Source organism: Rousettus aegyptiacus, unplaced genomic scaffold, assembly GCF_014176215.1.
Source record: "Rousettus aegyptiacus isolate mRouAeg1 unplaced genomic scaffold, mRouAeg1.p scaffold_m13_p_10, whole genome shotgun sequence".
NCBI lineage: Eukaryota > Metazoa > Chordata > Mammalia > Chiroptera > Pteropodidae > Rousettus > Rousettus aegyptiacus.
Window position 1 is genome coordinate 32,721,426 of NW_023416285.1, and position 21,066 is coordinate 32,742,491.

The following is a 21,066-nucleotide window of genomic DNA, read 5'->3' on the forward strand; positions in this document are numbered from 1 at the left end:
CACACACACACACACACACACACACACACACGGAAGAGATTCTGAAATTCAATGAATGATGTGCTTGGCATATGTCATAATAAAAAGTAAAAATTAAAAAACATGCTGCTGGGAATGCCAGATTTTGGTGCTCAGATATTTTGAGCAAATTACATTAACGAAGCACCTACACATCCCATTTTGCTTATTTGAGTAGAAATTCTACTTAAGCCTAGGAGAATAGTCCATAATTGAGTCTGCCTATTTTAGTTATGACTTAGTATGTTATCGATAAATAATTTTGGGGGCACTAAATAGGGGTCCTGTTTGTGTGGAATAAATTAGTATTAATTCTTATTGCTGAAAGCAAATAAGTTTAATAATTTTTTTTTACTGCCCAAAGAAAGGTTGTGAATGAACTTCGAAGGACAGTAGATGACACACTCATGCCACCATGAATAGTAAGTATCAAGAGTATGACTTTTAAATCAAAGACTAACTGGAAGAAATTCTTAGAACCAGAAATAGTTCATTCTCTAGATATATCTGAGAATGAAATGCCAAGACTGAGACTTTCTGCATCCCTCAGTGAATACCAGCAACTCCAGAGGAATGTTTATCAGAGCTCAACAAACAATTCACAAATATGCAATCCAGGCCCAAACACAGAAAACAGTTACATGTGACAGTCCAGACAGCATAATGTCATAAACATCTGAAGACATTTTAAAATTGCTCCTGACACACATTACAGACAAATACTGACCAAAATACAGAATTACAAAATTATGTAATGTCAAGATGACACAGGCCCTACATGGTCTATGGGGAGGAAGAAGAAGAAAGGCACTGAGGGGGTGCAATACAGATGCATATACAAAGAGATATAAGGCAATCAACGCATGCGCTGGTGTGAACACTTACCTACCTACATTTGAATTTCAATGGTTCCAAGTTCCTCAGGTCACACTCATGGAAACTCCAAAGAATGGAGATCTGGAGAGAAGATCTTAAGTTGAAGAACCTTTTACCCCCTGAGTTTTAAATTTAATGTTTAAAACATTGGTATAGACAGATTATAGGTCCAGAAAAGTATGCCAAGAAATCCAGTAACTCAACTGAAGTTATGCTGATCAATTACTAAAAAGAAAAGGTTTTTTAAGAAGATTATAACCTGTTTATTTTATCCTAAGAAAAGGCTCTTATAGACAATGTTATAAGTCTATTAAGCTTGTTGGTAAATAGGAGTTAATGATGAAACTGTGTCAAAATAAAACACACAATTCAAAACATACAGTCTCTACATTGGTATGTACATATGGTATGCATGTTATTCATAGTATAAAAAGTATTCTATTTACAGGCATGCATAAACATCTCATCTACAGTCAGAAGAATTGTATATAGTTGAAACAATAAAAACAAGCAAATATAAATCCTGATGAGAAGTTCTAATACAAATTGAATCAAAACCATTTGGGAATAATAAAGAATGAAGAAAACTGCCCTTGACTAATAGCACATCTTTATTTCCCCCACAAAATATACATAAAAAAATTAAAAAATAAAAATATGGTATAACAGTGAAGTAGCACTTATGAGTTTAAGGAAGTTGTAGCTCCATTATAACACTGAAAAGTAAAGACACTTAAATACAGCTACTAAAAGGATTTGTGGTTAAAAATTTTATGCATATACAAGTGCAGGTATATATTTTATGATTGATAATAAAAGTGGAGAGCTAGTATTATTCTAAATCCAGTGTATAAAATTAAAAATATTTACATGTGATTAAAATTAACTTCAAATCAATTATTTAAAAAGCCCTCTTTACACAAAACACATATAAATAATGTGTTTTTGCATCAGGATTACTCCTGTAATTTAAGCCTCAGGTTATACTTTTTAATGACAGAAATTTCAAAGAAAAAAAGCATCAAGATTCATTAATATTGAGAATGTTGAAAATTTAAAACACTACATTTACAAATTTCTTGCTTTCTAAGTTAACAATAAAAAACAGAAAAGAGATTCAAAAGTATTTTTCTGGGTTCTGAAAATAAAAGTTTCTACAGAGCAAAATTTCTCCTTTGTAAAAGTTCTAAAGGACAAAATTACATGAGTAATGTAAAACAACAGCAAGGAGAAAAGAACCCCAAAGCGAAATCACAGAAGAAAAACCATTTTATTATTCTTAAGAGGCACATCCATTTACGGTTCTAAATCTAATGACATCTAGAGTGATTAAGTCTTAATCTAGGCAAACACTTTTTCCCCCCCAGACTCGCTCCAGGTTAAATTACTTACTACAAGATCAACTCTTGTTATAATGAATACTACTACAAAGGAAATTTCTCTAGATATGTCTACTCTGATTAAAAAAAAACTCTGTACTTTCATCTCAGAAAGAAACTGGTTTTTCAAAGGTTAAAACTAGATTTTTTTTTTTTTTTTTTAAGAAAAGAGTGCTGCCAGCTGTTTCTGAAGCAGCCCTTATTGGGAGAAATAAATCCAGTCTCTGCTATCATATGGCATTGCTCACAGGCCGCATGTACAGTACCTATAAATTCAAGCCTATTTTTTATATAGCAAATTAAGCTAAATTCCAGGTTATTTTACATTACAACATGTATCTCTTACCAACATATGTGTTTAAAAACATAAAGTTTCTTGATTTACTGGCTTAAAAAACCCTCAAGTGTTACTAATGAACTGTGGAACACTACTGTGATTATGTTTAACACTTTAAAATTACATACATGTTATTTGCAACACAAATTGCGTTAACAAGATACAGTTACATAACCAAAAGACTTCTGACTTCTAGCCAATACCCATTTTCTAAACATTATTTAAAAATTGTTTCATAAATAAAATGCATGCAGTTTGATGTTAACTGGATTTTATTTGTAGTTAGCAGAATTATTAATTTTTATACAAGTTAATTTACATAGAATACTTTTCTGCTCTCTCTCAATGGATATTTTAAGTGATCTAAAGATACACTGACATGTGGTCAAAATCCATTATTCATTTTGACTTTAAAACTTGTGTGTAGTCAATACTTATGTGCTTTGAAACCATCATATTTCAATAGTGTAGTAACATCAATAATAAAAACAAGGCATGGACTTTCAGTTTTGTCATTACTATCTAAATATTCATTTTCAAACATAGGTAAGCATTCCATATACAAAGAAAATCTCCCTATGTGCTTCATATGCAGAAATCCTGTCAGTTGAAATGTAAATGTATACTTACATTGCAATATTAAAATGTGTCAATAACTAATGACTGTGAAAACTATACGAATGTAACAATTAAATCTGGGCAGAATAATAGAGATCAGATTATGTACTCTCTTTAGAATTTACAACATCATATAAATGTTAGGAGGTGTTTTAAATTTTTAGTTACTTAATTCCTTGAGTCTTTCAAGAAAAAGTATAATTTCGGAATTCTCTATGTCTCGTGAGGATGAGTTAAAATCAGAAAGCCAACTCTGCCACCTCAAATTCTCACTATGAGGAAAATCTCGAAAATATTCAATAACATCTATGATGAATCATCTCCAGTTCACACATGAAGCAAATAAATAAATGTAAAACATGTTAGAGAACGACAAACCCCAAACATATTCCACTGCCCTCAGTTAAATTGGGTATCTATTTAGTATCACAATGCTAAATGCACTATCATGGCCAGGGAACAATCTAATACATGAGATTCTGAGAAAGTATTATTTCTGTAATATAATGCCAAATTTTAAATCATTAAAACTGTATACTTTCATCTCAGAAAGAAACTGTTCTTTAAAGGTTAATTAAAACTAGATTTAAATTAAAAAAAACTATAACAATCATTTCATTTTTTACAATAAAATTTCAGATTCTTTCATTCAGAAGTTCAATCTATAAGGGCAAAAGGTGAATATTAATGTCAATACTTGTCCATGTGGAATTAAAAACCAAAATGTACATTTGGTACACATTTACTAAAAATCAAGTTCTAGCCTGTCCATTAAGTAACAGCATTATTACAGTAATCATTTAGGAGGATTACAATGAAAGTTAACCTTGTCTAATTGCTCAAATTCAATAGGCAGAATTAGCAGAAGGCACAAGAACTGCTCCACCCTTCAGTAAAACAATTTGTTGAAAATGGCATTTGTAGCAGAATTTCGTGAATGCAGCCTACTTTATTAAATTGATTAGAAAGCTTTGTTGGACAAACAGTAAAAATTCAGAAACTTTTTACAAAAAGAACAGTCAGTAAATAAAAAATCCCAACACCATTTAAAAAAAAAAAAGCTTAAAATCTTTTCGGCTGCACAATAAAAGTCTTTTATGTGCTTTAACATACTGGACTACTCTAACTTGACTGGGCTTCAAAAGATGTGATTTTAAAAGTATACCTCCGATGACTTTATAAGCTGAGATGAATAAACAGAAAATACACTGAAAATTGTATGCTGAAAAATTAATGTAATTTTTAAGAGACAATGACGTGAAGATAAAATTTTACATTTTGAATTTTTTGTTTATTTCTCTTAACATTAGGTAAAGTTTTTAGTATTTAGGAAATATATGGAATTGTTAATTATCTTGTACCTACAGTAAGTAAACTTTGCAAACAGCTTCTCACTTATGCAAAGCAACTCATTTTCATAACATCTAGGATATGTTCTTTCTTACGTGTAATAAAGTAATACCAAAATATAAGAATATACTCAGGGCCAAACTGTTTTTTAATTTTTAACCTGTATTATTCCTCATTAATTTCTATTCCTATTTTAAGTATGAAGAAAAAAACAAGTAAGTAAAGTTACTGGACTGAGTTCACTAGGAAAATGAATAGTATGAAAGTAGCAGCTAAGGTTAATTACATATTAAGTGATCTTTAAATTAGAGGAGAGAAAATACTTTACAGGCCTATTTTCAACAACTGAATTTAAGTGCCAGACTTAATACTTAAATTCAATTGTTATGCTCCAGTAACATATCCCATGAACTGCATTTCCTAAATTGCATGGCTGGCCTCCTTTTGACCATAGTTTAGTTATCGTAAGTCCACGAAGCACATAAATGTGAGAATCCCGGAGAGATTTCAGGAACCACGCAAAGAAGAATTCAATAACAGTTATTAAATTATAGAGAAAAATCAGCTGTGTATAAAAATCACATATGTATGTATACATATATATCACATATATGATGCAGATCACATGAAGAAGCCAGTCATGGACTGTATATCTGTTACTCATTTTAGAAAGAAATTATTTTTTCTCTCTTGATAGAACGTTTATTTCTACTTTTTTCTTATGGCACAGAAATATGTAAACCAAGTAACTATAGTCTTTGTTTTAATGCATATCATCATTATAAATTTGCTTTAGAGTTATAACAGACTTCTCTCTGTATTTTGTGTTTCCAGCATAGGTGTAATAAGAAGAAGATTAAACTCTCAATTACAGAGTTTTCCAGGAGATATTTATTGATTAATCATGGTCACATTGTTATATAAGTGGTGACTGACAATAAATTCATTAACAAGGTATTATTCTGGTGCTTCGCTTTAGATTACTGATGTTTCTACTCAAATTGCAATCAACTTTCAAGAATAAACATGCAGATGTATCACATCTGTGGGCCACCTATAATAAATTTTTAACCACAGATCCAGTACTGTTACTACTGGCGTATTTTCAATGCCACTTTCCGCTACTGACTTGTATATGAATAGGAAATATCAACTGATATAGTGCGCATGACCATATAATGCTGCTACCTTATTTAATGAAGAAAATGCATTCCAAAAACACATTTTTCTTCCAAGTTTTGATTTTGTTAGTAATAAAGCTGTAGACAATACTAAGTATCCAGAAAAGTCAATCAATAAATATTTTCCAAACTCCTACATTGCATTTGAAAACAGCTGGTTGATCTGAACAAAATTTTCAGTCTTCACTGCAATGTTTTGGCATTGGGTGACCAAAGCTAGAAAAAAAGATTTCCAAGAAACTAATGAGATAAAAATATCTACAATAATAGGTTTGAGTTCCTTGTTTTTAAAAATAACTAAAACTTTAAAGTTGTAACTAGATAAAGAAAATCTAGTAAGTTCAGCACATTTCCTCAAATAGGATGTCAAATTGTCAACATGCCTTTTTCTAACTACAATGTCAAATATCCAGACAATTTTGGAGTGCCACAGAATGAAGTGTTTTGTTTTGTTTTGTTTTGTTTCCATGTGAAAAACAGGTATGACTTTTCCCAAAAGTATAAATTTGAAATGATTTTCACTAAACAAACTGTCTTATTCTATTTAAACATGATTTTACTTACATATGATACACCTTTCTGACTAAGCAATTATAACTTTTCCTATTCAGATATTCCATACTTACCTGAGTATAAAAAGTTTTAATTGCTTCAACAGTAAGGAAACATGAATATATTCAACTCATAGCTTAAAAGTGTCTAGTATTGAACTGGGTCAAAAGTTTTAAAATTCATGAGTCTTGAATTTTATACCGCTTTAGCAAAGAGCACAAAAATTTCTCTGCTAAGTATTTTCATAATATATCTGTTAAAAATGTACTTAGGAAACTTATTTTATTACCTACTTAATGGATTTAAAAATTGGCTATCCTCCTCAGGACTGTCCATTATATGGAGAGAAATCAATATATCTTAAGTTTCAGTCAGGTGTCAATTCAGTCTTAGGACTAATAATTTGAAAATGTTCTTGTCAGAGAAACTGTCTTTGTGATAATTTTCAGTACTTATCTTTGTATTTAAAAAATTCTATCAATGGAGCTAAAGAATAACTTCCTCTAAATAAAGCTCAAGTTATTGGGTTCAAAGATAGAGTTAATTTTATTGTTAGAGTAACAAGGAGGTAGGTATTTATCACTCAACATTTCTACTCAGAAAGTAGCAGAGGTTTGTATACTAAATTCAAAATTAAACACATATAAAAAGGAACTTTGTTTATAGGGCTAATAAGTGCCTTCTAAGTTTCAAAATGCTCTATTGTTTTTTCTCTCAGTGACTCATCTAGGTGGACAGGATCAATACCAAATGATTTCAAGTTAGCCAAGAAGACTTAGTATTTAAGTTGGAAAGTCTTTAAGCACGTATTTTAAAGAAAAGAGTAAGTAAATAATTGACAAATAAAACAAGGATGTTTAATAATTGTGTAAGACAAAAAGGATATAATTTAAGTTAAAGTGTATTAGAGAAAAAGAATCACTTCACAAACTATGATCCCATTAAAGACAAATACAAAAGGAAGCTGAGGAAAAAAGATAGTTATAAATTTGGCATTTGTTCCTTTAAAATACTAAAGATAATTTTACTTCTATTTTATCTAATAAGTTTTAAAGGCTGGTTTCAGATTGTGGCTTTTAGACTAATGAAACAAAACCACCACTGTTCCAATAATGTTCTGAGAAAAATATAGCTTTCCAAAGTATCTGTAAGTTATTTCTTAGGAATATTTGCATATCGGGGAAAAAACTTACTCTTACAAAAGAAATATGTTATGCATTTGGACTGTGCACCCTCATGTTTTTAATCATTATCTTCTCAGTGCACTTCCCTACATGGTGTGATATCCTATTAGAGGGACTCAATCATGGTCGTATTTAGAATTAGTGATGTTTTCAAAAACAATTTAAGTCATTTGATAGGCTTTTGCATAAATTTCTGAGCAACAGCTTCCTCAAAGGACAAAAAACTAGTTTAGAGGCACAGCAAGACTAATTCCTTTCATTTACCTTTCTAAACCATTCTCCCACACTTAGCACTTGTCCCACTTTCTCAGATGCCCAAGCCTCAGTGAAGCTGAGGGGACAGGAAGCAGCATGAACAACTGACCAATGATGTCTTAAGGCAATTCAGATACCTGTGTTTTATGGTCAAATTCTGATTACTTAGGAACTAGCTCATTTTGTAGATAGCCCAGGCTCTGTCGTTTGTTTCTTCTGTTCATACTTAGGACATTTTCTCTTCCCAGAGGGCAAGGAAAATAAAAGGAACTGATCATATAAAAATTATTATTTGTTATTAGCTGAAGTTTAACAGGCAAGCCATTTGATGAATAAAAACTATTTTTTAATTATTATTATGGATAATTTAACTTAGAAGTTTAAAACTTGTGTCCTTGTGTCCCTTGGATAGGATGACCTGAGGAAACACTGTTGAGCCTGTACAGTGCTAAAAAAAAAAAAAAAAAAAAAAAAAAAAAAAAGCAAATGTAACCAACATTTTAAAATCAGATGTCACAGGAAAAGCTGGATTTTCAGCTTCCTCCCTCCCCCAAATGTTTCTATGTGACCAAACTGCCACATAGAAACAACTGTCTACAGGACAGCAGTGGCTCTCTCCTTTCAATGGCACATGGGCTACAGTCCCCACCATTTGCTATTGTCTCTAACACTAAGGCCAAATGTCAGTAGCCATTTGTCATCGAAGTTTATCTATGTTTTTAAAAAATTATTGAGTATATTTCCTTAAACTCATGACTATCAAAAGTGAAAAATATGCCTAAAAGGCCTTGTGTTTCTAGAACACATGAAAGAATAATATTGTTTAATATACAAATAAAAAGTCTCTGTGAAAGACTACAAATTAAATGCCCTTATGGAAGAAACCACACAAAGACCTTATTTCTAGAAAACTACCAGAATCTGAACACTTGATCCATAAAGTAATTCATATGAAATAATAAATTTTTGTGACACTTAAAAGTATAGTGAAGCTTTTTTTTTCCATATCACTGTTTATATGTTCATTTAATTAACAACCATATAGGCTACCTGAAAATTATAGACATGTTATTTGTTGCAAGGTTCTAAGAATGTTTTACAGAGAGAAGAAACTTCTGTGTACAGTATTTATTAAATTTCTAAAATCGGTTATCTGCAATTGCTCTGAACTTTATTTTTATAAGGCCAGATTTAATTAAAAGACTTTTTATTCTTATGAGTTAATCTAGTATCTAGATAAAATCATTTTACTTATACAGAGTTTATATTTTAAGGATACTCCTGGTATTAATATAAAATAATAAACATAAAGCTATTTTAATATTGTTTACTTTTAAAGTGTTAATAGCAAGAAATCTTAAACCATACCATTATGTTTTGTTTCTGGAATTGATTAACACGGGTAACTCTTCGAAAACTAGTCCCATTTAGTAAATATGACCATTTTGTATTTTTTAAAACATCGTAATTTAATGTTGGCTGATTATTTTTGTATGCCACTTATGAATTATTTGTTCATAATTTTTCTAAATATGTCTGGTTTATACTAATGATGATTTTTAATTTTTCCCCCAGAGATAAAGCAAGTTTTCAATTTTGTTTACCATTCTCATTGCTATAGTTCATCAGCATGCCACAAAAGACAGTCAAGAGCTTCTCATTGGCGGGATCTGTTATACTGCACAGTGACCTTAAATGGTCAATTACAATCTGTGCACCACCTGCTTGGTCAACTGCACTTCTGCCCTCATCTGTAAAACAAAGAGTTAAATTAAAAATAAAAGAAAAAAGAAATGTACCTTACAATTTCAAATACAAAATATAACAGTGTTATTCCTTATTTAGTAAGTAGAAAATAAACCCACAAAGGGCATTAAATATGTCTTTTTGGAAAAACAAAACAAAACAAAACAAAACAAAACAAATAAACATGGAAATGGGGGTGGGATGGGGAAAAGAGACAATCACTTTTTAAGAGATCACTTGCATTGGGATCATATAGAAGCCTAAAGTACTTCTCTGTGTCTTAGGAGTTTAAGACTATAACATGAATTTTTTTTTTTTGCCTCCTCTTTCGCAAATGACATTTCTGTGTAAGAGGAAAAAACAGGAACTAAATTCAATTGGAATTTTTTTTTTCTCAGCTTGGGAACCACTAAATATATCTTTCTATCAGTAGTTTTCAAAGTCAGCTATGATCAAAGAAAACTGTGGCACAGTATAATTCTAGATCACAATGTATAATTTCTAAATACTAGGACTAGGGTCTTTTTAATGGTATTTTCTATAGTCCATAGCATGACCCCTTTTTCAATTCTTGGTAGTTACTGTTTCATGTTTCCTTATTCTCTCCATTCTAGAACACAACAATACATAGCATTATAACCAGTGATCAAATGACAGTACAACATACATTGTTATACGCACATCTACATTACATAGAACAGATGTCATTTAACTGTTGAAACGTATAAACAGCTTTAGAATACTTTCTAACTCTTCAAAATAGGAATGAAAGGAGATGAAAGCAAGAGTATCTGTCTTTCTAAACCTAACTTCCTTTTACAAAATATGATAGACTCTGGAAAATGCTGCCCAATAGAAATATGAGAGCCACAAATGTGAGCCACATATGCAATTTAAATTTACTACTAGTCACATTAAAAAAAGTAAAAAGAAAAATTAATCTTAGTAATATATTTTATTTAATCCAACATATCTAAAATATGATCATTTCAACATGCGATCACTATACAAATTAATGAAATATTTTATATTGTCATCTTTGTGATAAATCTTTGAAATCCAAGTGCAGTTTACACTTACAGTTACATGTCAATTCAGACAAACCACCTTTTAATTGCTCAACAGTCAAATCTGGCTAGTGGCTTTATACGGGACCATGCAGCTATAGGAGCATAAAGAAAGCATCAGCAAAAGAAGTGGCTCTCAAAAGAATTAAAGCTGTAACGTTAGTAAATAAAAGGGTTTCGTTTTCCTAATAAAATAACTGAAACTAAGGTCATATCTTTATATAATTGTTGCCCAACCTATCAGATAATGAAATATATCATTCCTTCTGGTAAGCACACACATACACACATAACTTGTATAGCAGTACATCATAAATACTTGATTCATAATTTTGATAAATTTTAAAAAACTCCATATTAAGATGAAAATAGTTTTGTCTGCATAGTTCTGTACCATGTCCTCTTAGCTTTACTGTATTGTTATACGGATGCACAACAAGACCCTAATGCTAACAGCGAATAAGATCACAGAAAATTTCTAATTGCCAGGGTAACAAGTCAGATGACAAGAATATTGGTCATATCTTTTAGAAATCTAATTTCCAAAGTTTTAATTTCTAATTACATAAATGTAAATTATCAAAATTGTTCAGCAATGTCTATGTGAGTAATGTCAGAGAAAACTGAACATTAGGATTACAAATCCAAATGTTTGGACCTTCAATAATATGAATATACAGTAAAATATATATCTCTAAATTGCCAAGCTCAAATAGTTTTTTTTATTCTAATTGCTCAGTTAATACGGGCTTTCAAAATATAAATTGTGTATGCTTTGGACTTAGAAATCTTACTGCAGAGCTAAGCCTTAATTTCATGTATTAGGGAAACAGCCTTAGAACTATGTGGGGGCATAAAAAAAAGGAAACAATATGGAGCCTATTTGCAGTGAATTTTAAAAGCCAAGCTGTCTTCCTAATAATATTCAGCTATTCAATATTTAAAAAAATTAAATTTTAACACAAATTTATTCAAAAAATTTGTTCATCAAATTTAATAATGCAATAAGAACAGAACTACAATTAGCAGGCAAATTACCTATCTGTGTTTCAAAATCAGTTTTTTCTTCCATCTGTTTCCTTCTACCATCGCCTACTTCTCTCTGCAGTGTTTCGATTGTCTACAACACAGCTCTTCACTCAAGTGTTAAGAATTGGTTGCAGAGCATAAATTTAAGTTCTATGTTAGAAATTACATTACCAAAATTAAGAACAACGCAGAGTACAATAGATATCTGAGTCAAAAATATATTCACCACCACTATAGGAATGTTTATGCCTGCCCCTTCTTTCCTTCTGTCCCCCTTCCTTCCCCTACTTTGACCAATCAGCCAGGTAAATAAGGTCAAACAAATTTTACTAAAATATTTTAAGAATCCCAAGGATGCAAAGGAGAAAAAGAATAAATGATAGTCCTATGTTTTTACTCTACCAAAAAAAACAAAAGAGTTAAATCTTTAAAGGCATCTCTCGAATTATTTAAAATACATATTAGGACATTTATAATTGCACAGATCCACATAAATTGTTTTTCCACAGTAAAGATAGCTCTATAATTTTGTTATGATATTAAAATGGATAATACTGTTTACTTAAAAATAATTTCCCAAAGTTCCTTATTCCAAAATTTCATATCCATGAATGTAGGCTCACTTGTAATTTTTCTCGTAATAAATAACTTCTAACTTGTGAAGCATCTCGAGTTGTTCTCTCTAGAAATATAATTTATATCTTAATTTTCCATAATTATGAAGTATCCAACCATTGGAGAAAGTGCAGCCCACCAACTCTTTAAGCCCGGCTACATTCTTTAATGCTGGCCTGTCACGCAAAGTAGTTTCCAGCACAAGCTCGATCTTTCACCACGCTAGCTAAGAGGAGAGCTTTAAATCTGAAGAGATACTGCACTTCCATTACTCTTGAGTAGCCAAAAGCAGGAAGCAATAAAACTTGGTATAAAGTTAGTATATTATTATCAGGTACAAGTAATATACTAAGGCTTAAGAAAGAACGGTTCAATACAACTATTGTGACATGTTAGCGTATCCTAATTTCAGATTTACTCATATGTTTCCCCAAATAGGCTGTCCCTCCTTGGGGGCAGCAGATGCCTAGGACATCGTAGGCATTCAATAATCATTGAATGAGGCCTCTGGCTAGATTCTGGTAAATTACCATTCACTTCGAGGATGAATGTGAGGCGTGTTTGCATGTATCTGTTTTTTCTTCATGTTTTAGTTAAAACCACAATATGGTTTAGCTTTGTTTTTCAACTTTATTTGAATGAAATGATGTTGCATTTATTCTTTCGTGCCTACCTTCTTACACTCGACATTATGATTGTAAAATTCATACACCATGTTATATGCCTCTTTGTTGTATAATATTCATTGTATGAACACACCAAAGTTATTTGTCTGTTCTTTTGCTGATTCTTACTTAGACTGTTCCTAGGTTTGGGCTATTATTTATAATTTATAGACAGTGTTGTTGGGTCATAGAATCTGCACATCTTCCACTTACTAGATGACAAACAAGTTTCCAAAGCCAGTGTACATTTCCTCCCGTAGTGCATAAGGTCCTGCTGCTCATCCCTTCACTGCCTCTCGAGTTATTATTTGATTTTTAAAGTTTATGTAATCTGAAGGATGAGGTTGAATCTATTCAAGAATATTCAAGAGCAGGTCTTTGCTGACAGTCATTTTTCTGTTAATTATTAAGAGTATATAGCAATTATATGAAAAAAAACACAACAGTTCAAGTTAAGGAGGGAGGAAGGGAAAGAGAAAGATAAATGGATACCTATCTAGAAATTAGAATTTGAAAGAAATGGAAAAAGAACCACGTAGATATGAGAAACTGGCTAAAAAACCTATGTAACAGTATTACATAGGTTTTCTAGAACTTTTTTATATGCATCATTATAGAAAAGCCTTATTAACAACAGCAAATACATTGTTTTTATCATTTCTATCATCACCAGCTTTTCCAAAAGAAGTCTGAAGGCTCCTATCTCTGAAAAGACTGAGGAAAACTGGGGAGGCAGCACAACGTAAGATATAAACACCCATAGTTTCAATAGTAAATTTTATCTAAAATAAAATTTTCAAACTATAAATTTATTTTTATAATTTAAGTCTATAACTTTCATGCCACTTTCCACTTTTGTGGTTTAGTCATCACCTTTTTCATATGTCTTATCAGAAATTCAGTATAAAACACAAATTTAAAAAATCTATTTTAAAAGAATTATGCCTACATACATATTCGATATTAGTTTTCCTGCCACCCTTTATTTATTTATATAATAACAAGATCTTGGTTCCTTATGTATCTCTCTGGTCAAACTACTAATTTCCCATCAAAAGTAATAATCCTTTGTGGCATCAGGAATGGTTACTGTAGTGATAATTATGATGTAGCACATCTCAAAAAATTATGACTACATGAGAAATAAACAGCAGGAGCTGATCAGACTAGTAAGCTTTCACATAAATTTTGTTAAAATTAATATTGAGAAACTTGAGCATATGTGTGTAGAAGTACCTGAATAAATTACCTTTTGTGTTTTCAAAGTTTTAGCAAATAAAGAGATCACCTTTAACATCCTAAAGTCTCACAGATTTGTGCACTGCCTCACTTTCTGTTTCCTATAAAAGCATCCCACACATTATACTCTGCAGTGATAATTAATGATATTGGCTGTCCATAGGCTGCACATACACACAGACACATACACAACACAGCAGTTATAGAGTGTTTGGCATAATTAAAGACGGTATAGACCATAAAGCGACAAAGGCTTTTTAAGGTTACCAATGGCCACAGTGAAAGCTAAGGCACTGAGTTTAAAAGTCAATAAATGACTTTTACTGTAAATGTACTTTAGAAATAATTCTCTAGTAAGTGAATTAAAAAGATAAATTATAAACCATATTTCTTTTTCTTATATTTCAACTCAGACTTTGCTTAAAGAAATTATGATGATTAAATATCAGCTTTCTGAATGAAAATTTGGGAAATCTAAATTCTAATTCAATGTTCCTTCATTAAACATTAAAAAAGATATATTGAAATATTTTTGTCATTCAGTTCCACAAGACAATAGCATAGTCTTAGTATCAATCAAGAATCTATTTTTTATAAGACTCATCTCTGAAAAGTTCTTTGGTATCTCTCTCCCCTAAATCTTCTGAGGGTATCCATGAACTTAAATATTAAGACCAAACTATATTATATAGTAGCTGTCCAAAATGCAACAGAGAGGAGTCAACAGACGAAATCTATTTCACAGATAATTGGAAAGAGCTTAGTGATGCACAGAATAATGCTATTTTCATATCCACATCAAAATTCATAGTCACATATCTATTCACTGAGATCAATTTTGAGATTGAGAAATTTCTAAAACTCCGAGGATGTGCTTTAAAGAACAATACTTAAAAGCACAGTAAAGAATGAACAAATTACACAATCTTTTAACTTTGTAAAATTATAGGCCTTATAAGCATGAACAAGCCCTTAAACTTTGCTGCACAATCTTTACACACATCCCAGTCACACTGCCCATAATGACCCATCCGAAGAATCACAACTTTCTAAAGTACCTCCCTTTCCCAACCTCTGCATTCTGAACAGAAACCACGATTCCTACTTCAGAGAGAAAACAGAAGACATCTACAGAAGATATAATCTTCCTCACTTTTTCCACCCTCTCCACAATTTGCCATAGAATTATATATACGTCTTTTCCCAAATACTTTCACTATCTCATATTGTGATTAAATTCAGTTATGGCAATTTGTAGGTAAAGAAAAGGAAGTGAGAAGATTTATTTTCAACAAGGGGTAAGACTTTTTGCTTCAAGTAAAGAAAGATATGTCATAAGATAAGTTCTCCGAAGAACTGATTAAAAAGGACATTTGATGATGAAATCCTAGACTAGTCTTGGTTGTTGTAGTGGGATTAGAATTTCTGTTACCTAAAATTTGATGTTAACTTTCGTTTCTATTTCTACTCTGCCCATGTTGTCGTCCACATAGTAAGTACTCAATGTACGCTGTGTGTTTTTAAACATATTAAGAAAAAATCCCTCAAATTTTGCTATTTTAGCTTTCCAATCAATCATTATAATTCATGTACTTATTTTTGTTTTCCCCCAGTAACTATTACTAGAGACTACAAGACTAATGGCAAATAAGTCAGAAATTCTTTCCACAAGCTACTCTGTAAAACTGAGTTAATACTTTCCTGCTGAGTTCTGAAAAATTATACTACCTACAAATAATTTTGATGTGCAATTTTGTGAACAGGAAGGTGACTGAGAACAGATGCTTAAAGTCAAAACAATTATAATTTAAGTGCTTACTAATATTAGTTTACAAAAAGTGACAGCAGTATGAAGATGCCATGACAACATATATTTTAATCAAGCTCCGCCTGGTTTTTCCTTTAGACTCCTCTACTCTGCTACTTTTTAGCCTCTAAGAACAAATACTTTATTATGATAGAATTTGAACATGTATAATATATTCTGAGCAAGGATTTCAAAACGATATATAACATAAATTAGATTCATTTTAAACGTAGGGATACAAAAACTACTCTGAGTCTTTTTAGTCCATACCCAACCATAACTAAGACTAGAATCCTAGATTTTAAACTTAAAAGGGCCCATCAGTTCTCAGTGTATGCCAGCCATATGTTATGAAATTCAGATGTCTTAGAAAGCTAAATGAAATATATTACTGAAAATCCCCAAACTATCCCATTGCTGAGGTAAGAAATGATCGAGTTACTTAATTTTACCAGAATTCTGTGTGAAATGCTCCAAAATAAGCAAGTAGAAGGGAGTTTGTAAATATTTCCATTAAAATGTGATTTTAAAAATGGCTATCTTTAAATTTACCTGAATTGGAAAAGAATCAATATCCAAATTTACATAAATTGGAAAAGAATCAAATATCAAAATTCTAAAAAGTTAGAACACAAATTCATGACACAGATTTATTCATAAGCATATTCTTAGCCTGCCTTTCAGATTCAGTAGCTTAATATCTTTATCTGTTTGAGACATTACTGATATGCTTTTGAGATATAGACATTATTCTTGATTATCATGGGTCAAATTGTGTCCCCCCAAAATATATGTTCAAGTCCTAACCCCTAGTACCTCAGGGTCACTGTAGATGTGATTATAGTCATGTGCTGCATAATGATGCTTAGGTCAATAACAGACCGCATATAAGACAGTGTGGTCTCATAAAAGTATAATGGACCTGAAAACTTCCTATCACTTAGTGGCACTGTAACCTTGCAGTGCAACACATTACCTGTGTTTGTGGTGAAGCTGGAGTAATAAACCTACTGCGCTGCCAAGCACATAAAAGTAGAATGCATGCAATTACAGTAGTAGGCTATATCATCTAGGCTTGTGTAAGCACACTATGATGTTAGCATAACAACAAAATCGCCTAGTGATACATTTCTCAGAAAGTATCCCTGTAGTTAAGTGATGCTTGACTGTAGTTAAGATGAGGTCATAATGGAGTTGGTGAGTCCTTAAACCAGTATGACTGGTGTCATTAGGAGAGAGATGCTGAAAGGAGAATGCCTTGTAAAGATATAAAACACAAAGGGATAAGACAACCATGTGAAGACAGGTGGAGATTAGAGTTTGTTGTCACTAGCCAAGTTTGCTTCCTGAGGTCACAGGAAGCTAGGAAGCAGCAAAAAAGCCTCCTTGCCTACAGCCTTCAGCGGGAGCATGGCCCTGCTGACACCTTGATTTTGAACTTATAACTCCACAAGCATAAAACAATAAGTTTCTGTTGTTTTAAGCCACAAGTTTGTGGTACATTGTATAGCATCCCTCAGAAACTACTTTATTCCTTCACATAAGCAATGTAAAATATTCAAGCTTCATATTTTTAAAAATAAAAGTATGACATTTAAAAAAGTTTACTACATATTCAGATTTTATACAGCTCACAAAAACTATGTTTTTCAGATCACTAACAATAATATATCTCAATCATAATTAATATGACTTAAATTATTTAATCAATATTTAATTATTTAACCAATACGGGACTCAAGTTAATCAATATAGGACTTTAAATAATCACATGTAGCAAACTGCTATAGGCACAGCCAATGAAAAACTACCATTTCTTCCCTTATTATTTAATCTACTCTCTGATTTTTTTCTAGTTAGTTTCAAAATGTTTAGAAATGGGTTTTTGTTCTGTAGAGTAACAGTAATAGTGATGGATGCTCTGCACAGCAGTCTACTGTTGGGAGAGAAGCAATATAGGGAGAATCTCTTTGTGATACAGGCATGCACAGGCAAAGCAGGAAAACTAAAAAAGCATCCTCCAGTATCCCTATTATAAGCATAAGAACAGCCCACTACTAAAGGATTTAGAAGACTACTGCACTAAAGTGAAGTTAGAAACAGCAAATGTGACTTCAGCTTGACTTTTGACTAGATTGGTTAGACCTCCATCCCATACTAATTGCTTGAGATCAAAGAAGTGTGCTTATTTCTCAAGATTAAACATTGTTAATCTCATTATCTACTGTTTTTCTATATACAATTACCAGCATTCAATAAAAAATTAAGATATACATTTAAAAGGAGAAGAAAAAATAACCCACTCTCAAAAGATAAATCAGTCTTCAGAATGAGACTCATCATAGGTGACTCAGATGTTAGAACTATTAAACAAAGACTTTAAAATAACAACTACGATTAATACAGTAAAGGAGCTAGTGGAAAAGGTGAATAATATCCTTGAAAAGATGTGGAATTTTGCAGAGAAAGAGGAACTATAAAGGGTTAAATGGAAATGCCAGAGGTGAAAACACAATGTTAAATTATTTTAAGAGGCTGAACAACAGACTCAACAATACCAAGGAAAGACTCAGTGAACTTGTAGATCAACAGAAATTTTAAAAACAAAACATAAATAGACAAAAGAGTTTGGAGACAAACCCGGAGCACTTAAGAGCTGAGAGAAAATAGCAAATGCTCTATATAAATGCACTTGAAATCTCAGAAGAAAAGAAGACACAGAAGACAAGGAAAAAGAAAAATATTTAAAATAATGGCCGAGAATTTTCCAAAAATAATGAAAAACGTCATGCCACAAATCTGTGAAGTTTGGAGAATGTTATAAAAAAATACACACCAAATATCCAAGTTGCTGAAAAATCTAAGAAAAAGAGAATCTCAGGAAGGCAGCTGGAGCAGGTAGGGCGGGGTGGGGGGGGGATATCTGTATTTAGCAAAAATAAGAATACAGCAGACTTCTCATTTAAAACTATGCAAGTTAAAAGACAATGAAAGAATGTTTTCCAGGTAATGAAAGAAAAAAAAAAAACAACAACAACCTGTCAACTCAGAATTCTAGACCCAGTGGAAATATCTTATAGTTAAGGTGAAGTAAAGATATTTTCAAACTAAAAAAGATGAGAGAATTCAATTATAGCAAATCTGTTATACAAACAAATATTTTAAAAAAAGTTTTCCAGGTAGAATATATACTATACTATACAAAAATCTGGATCACCCAAAGAAATAAAGAACACTGAAACTGATAAAAATGAAAGTAAATGATGTTTTCTTCCTATTTTATTTGAAAAGATAGTTGTCCAAAGTAAAAATAACAATAATATTGTGGGGTTTCTAACATATGTAACAACAAAATGTATGACAACACAGGCATACCTCATTTTACTCCACTTCACAGATATAGCAGTTTTTACAATTCAATGGTTTGTGGCAACTCTGTGTTGAGATAGTCTTTTGGCATCATTTTTCCAACAGTATTTGCTCACTTTATATGTCTGTGTCACATTTTGGTAATTCTCACAACATTTCAAATTCTTTCATTATCATTATACTTGTTATGGTGATCTGTGATCATTGATCTTTGATGTTACTATTTTAATTGTTTTGGGGTGCCACAAACCATGCCAATGTAAGGTGGCGAACTTAACTGATAAATGTTGTGTGTTCTAACTGCTCCGCCAGATGGAAGAAAGGAATTGAAATATACAGTTGTAACGTTATTAAACTATATGTGATATAATATTTAAAGGTAAACTGTGATAAGTTTAAAATATATACTGCTAACTATATAGCATCCACTAAAAATTTAAAAAGAAATATAACTAATAAGCCAATAATGTGGATAAATGAGAGAAATGAAAATTACCCAATTTTTTCAAAAGGAGGCAGAAAAATATAGGAATAGTTTGAACAATCAGAAAACAACTAGCAAGATGGCATATTTCAACCCTATAAAAATCATGTTAAATATATATGTTCTAAACCTTCCACTTAAAAGGTAGAGATGGTTAGATGGGATAAAATAGCAAGACTTGACTATGCTGTCTACAAATTTAAATACGAGGACGTTCAAGTTAAAAATAAAAGAATGGTAAGATATATAAACACCACTCAAAGGAAAATTTGTGTCTGTATTACCAGACATGGTAGATGGCAGAACAAACAACATTACCAGAGATAAAGCGGGACATTACACGATGTTAAGAAGACATAACAATTCTAAATATATGAGCAACCATCAACAGACCATCAAAATTCATGAAATAAACAGGAATACAAGTAGGCTTCCTTTCCTGGAGTTACTATTCCGGTGAGGAGTATTAAACTCAATAAAAGCTTCAATACTGTTTTATACATGGTGTTATGACAGGACAGAGAACAACATACCTCTTCTGGAAGAACAGATAGAGGAAAAAGGAGGTAGCAGGTTCACAAAAAAGAAACTTCACAGAAATTAAATGTTCATGATATATAAAAGTATATTCACCTAAGATCTATAAATGATGAGTCCATAATAATGGGTAGGTTTATATAGTAAAGCTGTTTTCTTTAGCTCACCAGTAACCTAAGTTAAACCCTACTTAACAGATATAAAGTCCCTTAAAGTACTGATTAATGACATACACTGCATAATGAGTCAAGGTATTTCAAGACCTGTGACCAAATTAGCATTCATTTGTCTTCCTTTATTTATCAAACTTTTTTGGGGGGTGCTTAAGATGTTTCACATACTGAGCTTGGTTTGAGAAATACAAATATAACTAATTAGCAGTTAAGGAGGGAAAAATATGAAAGAAAAATTTTAAGTAGTGATCACAATTAAATTTTCAGAGTACAATAGAAGCACAAATAAAGAAGTTAGTTTTACCTGGAGTGGTTAGAAAAAGATTCATGGTCATGTTTCCCAGAATATCTTCCAAGCCCTTATTTGTTTGCATTTATTATGTGTATGAAAAGAAAAAAAGTGTACTTTTTGTTTAGATTTTAATAGAGCCCCTTTTTTATTAACTCTATTGAGGAAAAATTTATGGTAAAAAAAAACCCACATAAATTTAAAATGTGTGATTGATGAGTTTTGACAGTTCAGTACACTCCAGAAACCACCAATACAATCTAGATACGAAACACTTCATCATGATCAAAAGAGTC

The 21,066-nt window shown here is 31.5% G+C and overlaps 1 protein-coding gene across 6 annotated transcripts in view; it reads right to left on the minus strand.

Annotated features, from left to right (window-relative positions):
- Nucleotides 1–21,066, minus strand: part of RAP1GDS1 (Rap1 GTPase-GDP dissociation stimulator 1) — a 133,054-nt gene that overhangs the window by 35,493 nt on the left and 76,495 nt on the right. For 4 of the 6 annotated variants that reach the window (XM_016166707.2, XM_016166708.2, XM_016166706.2 and 1 more), the window contains one exon: nt 9,355–9,501. The exons of the other annotated variants lie outside the window; for them this stretch is intronic. In XM_016166707.2, coding sequence (XP_016022193.1) covers nt 9,355–9,501 — 147 coding nt within the window. The remainder of the gene's footprint in view (nt 1–9,354; nt 9,502–21,066) is intronic. 6 annotated transcript variants of the gene reach the window in all.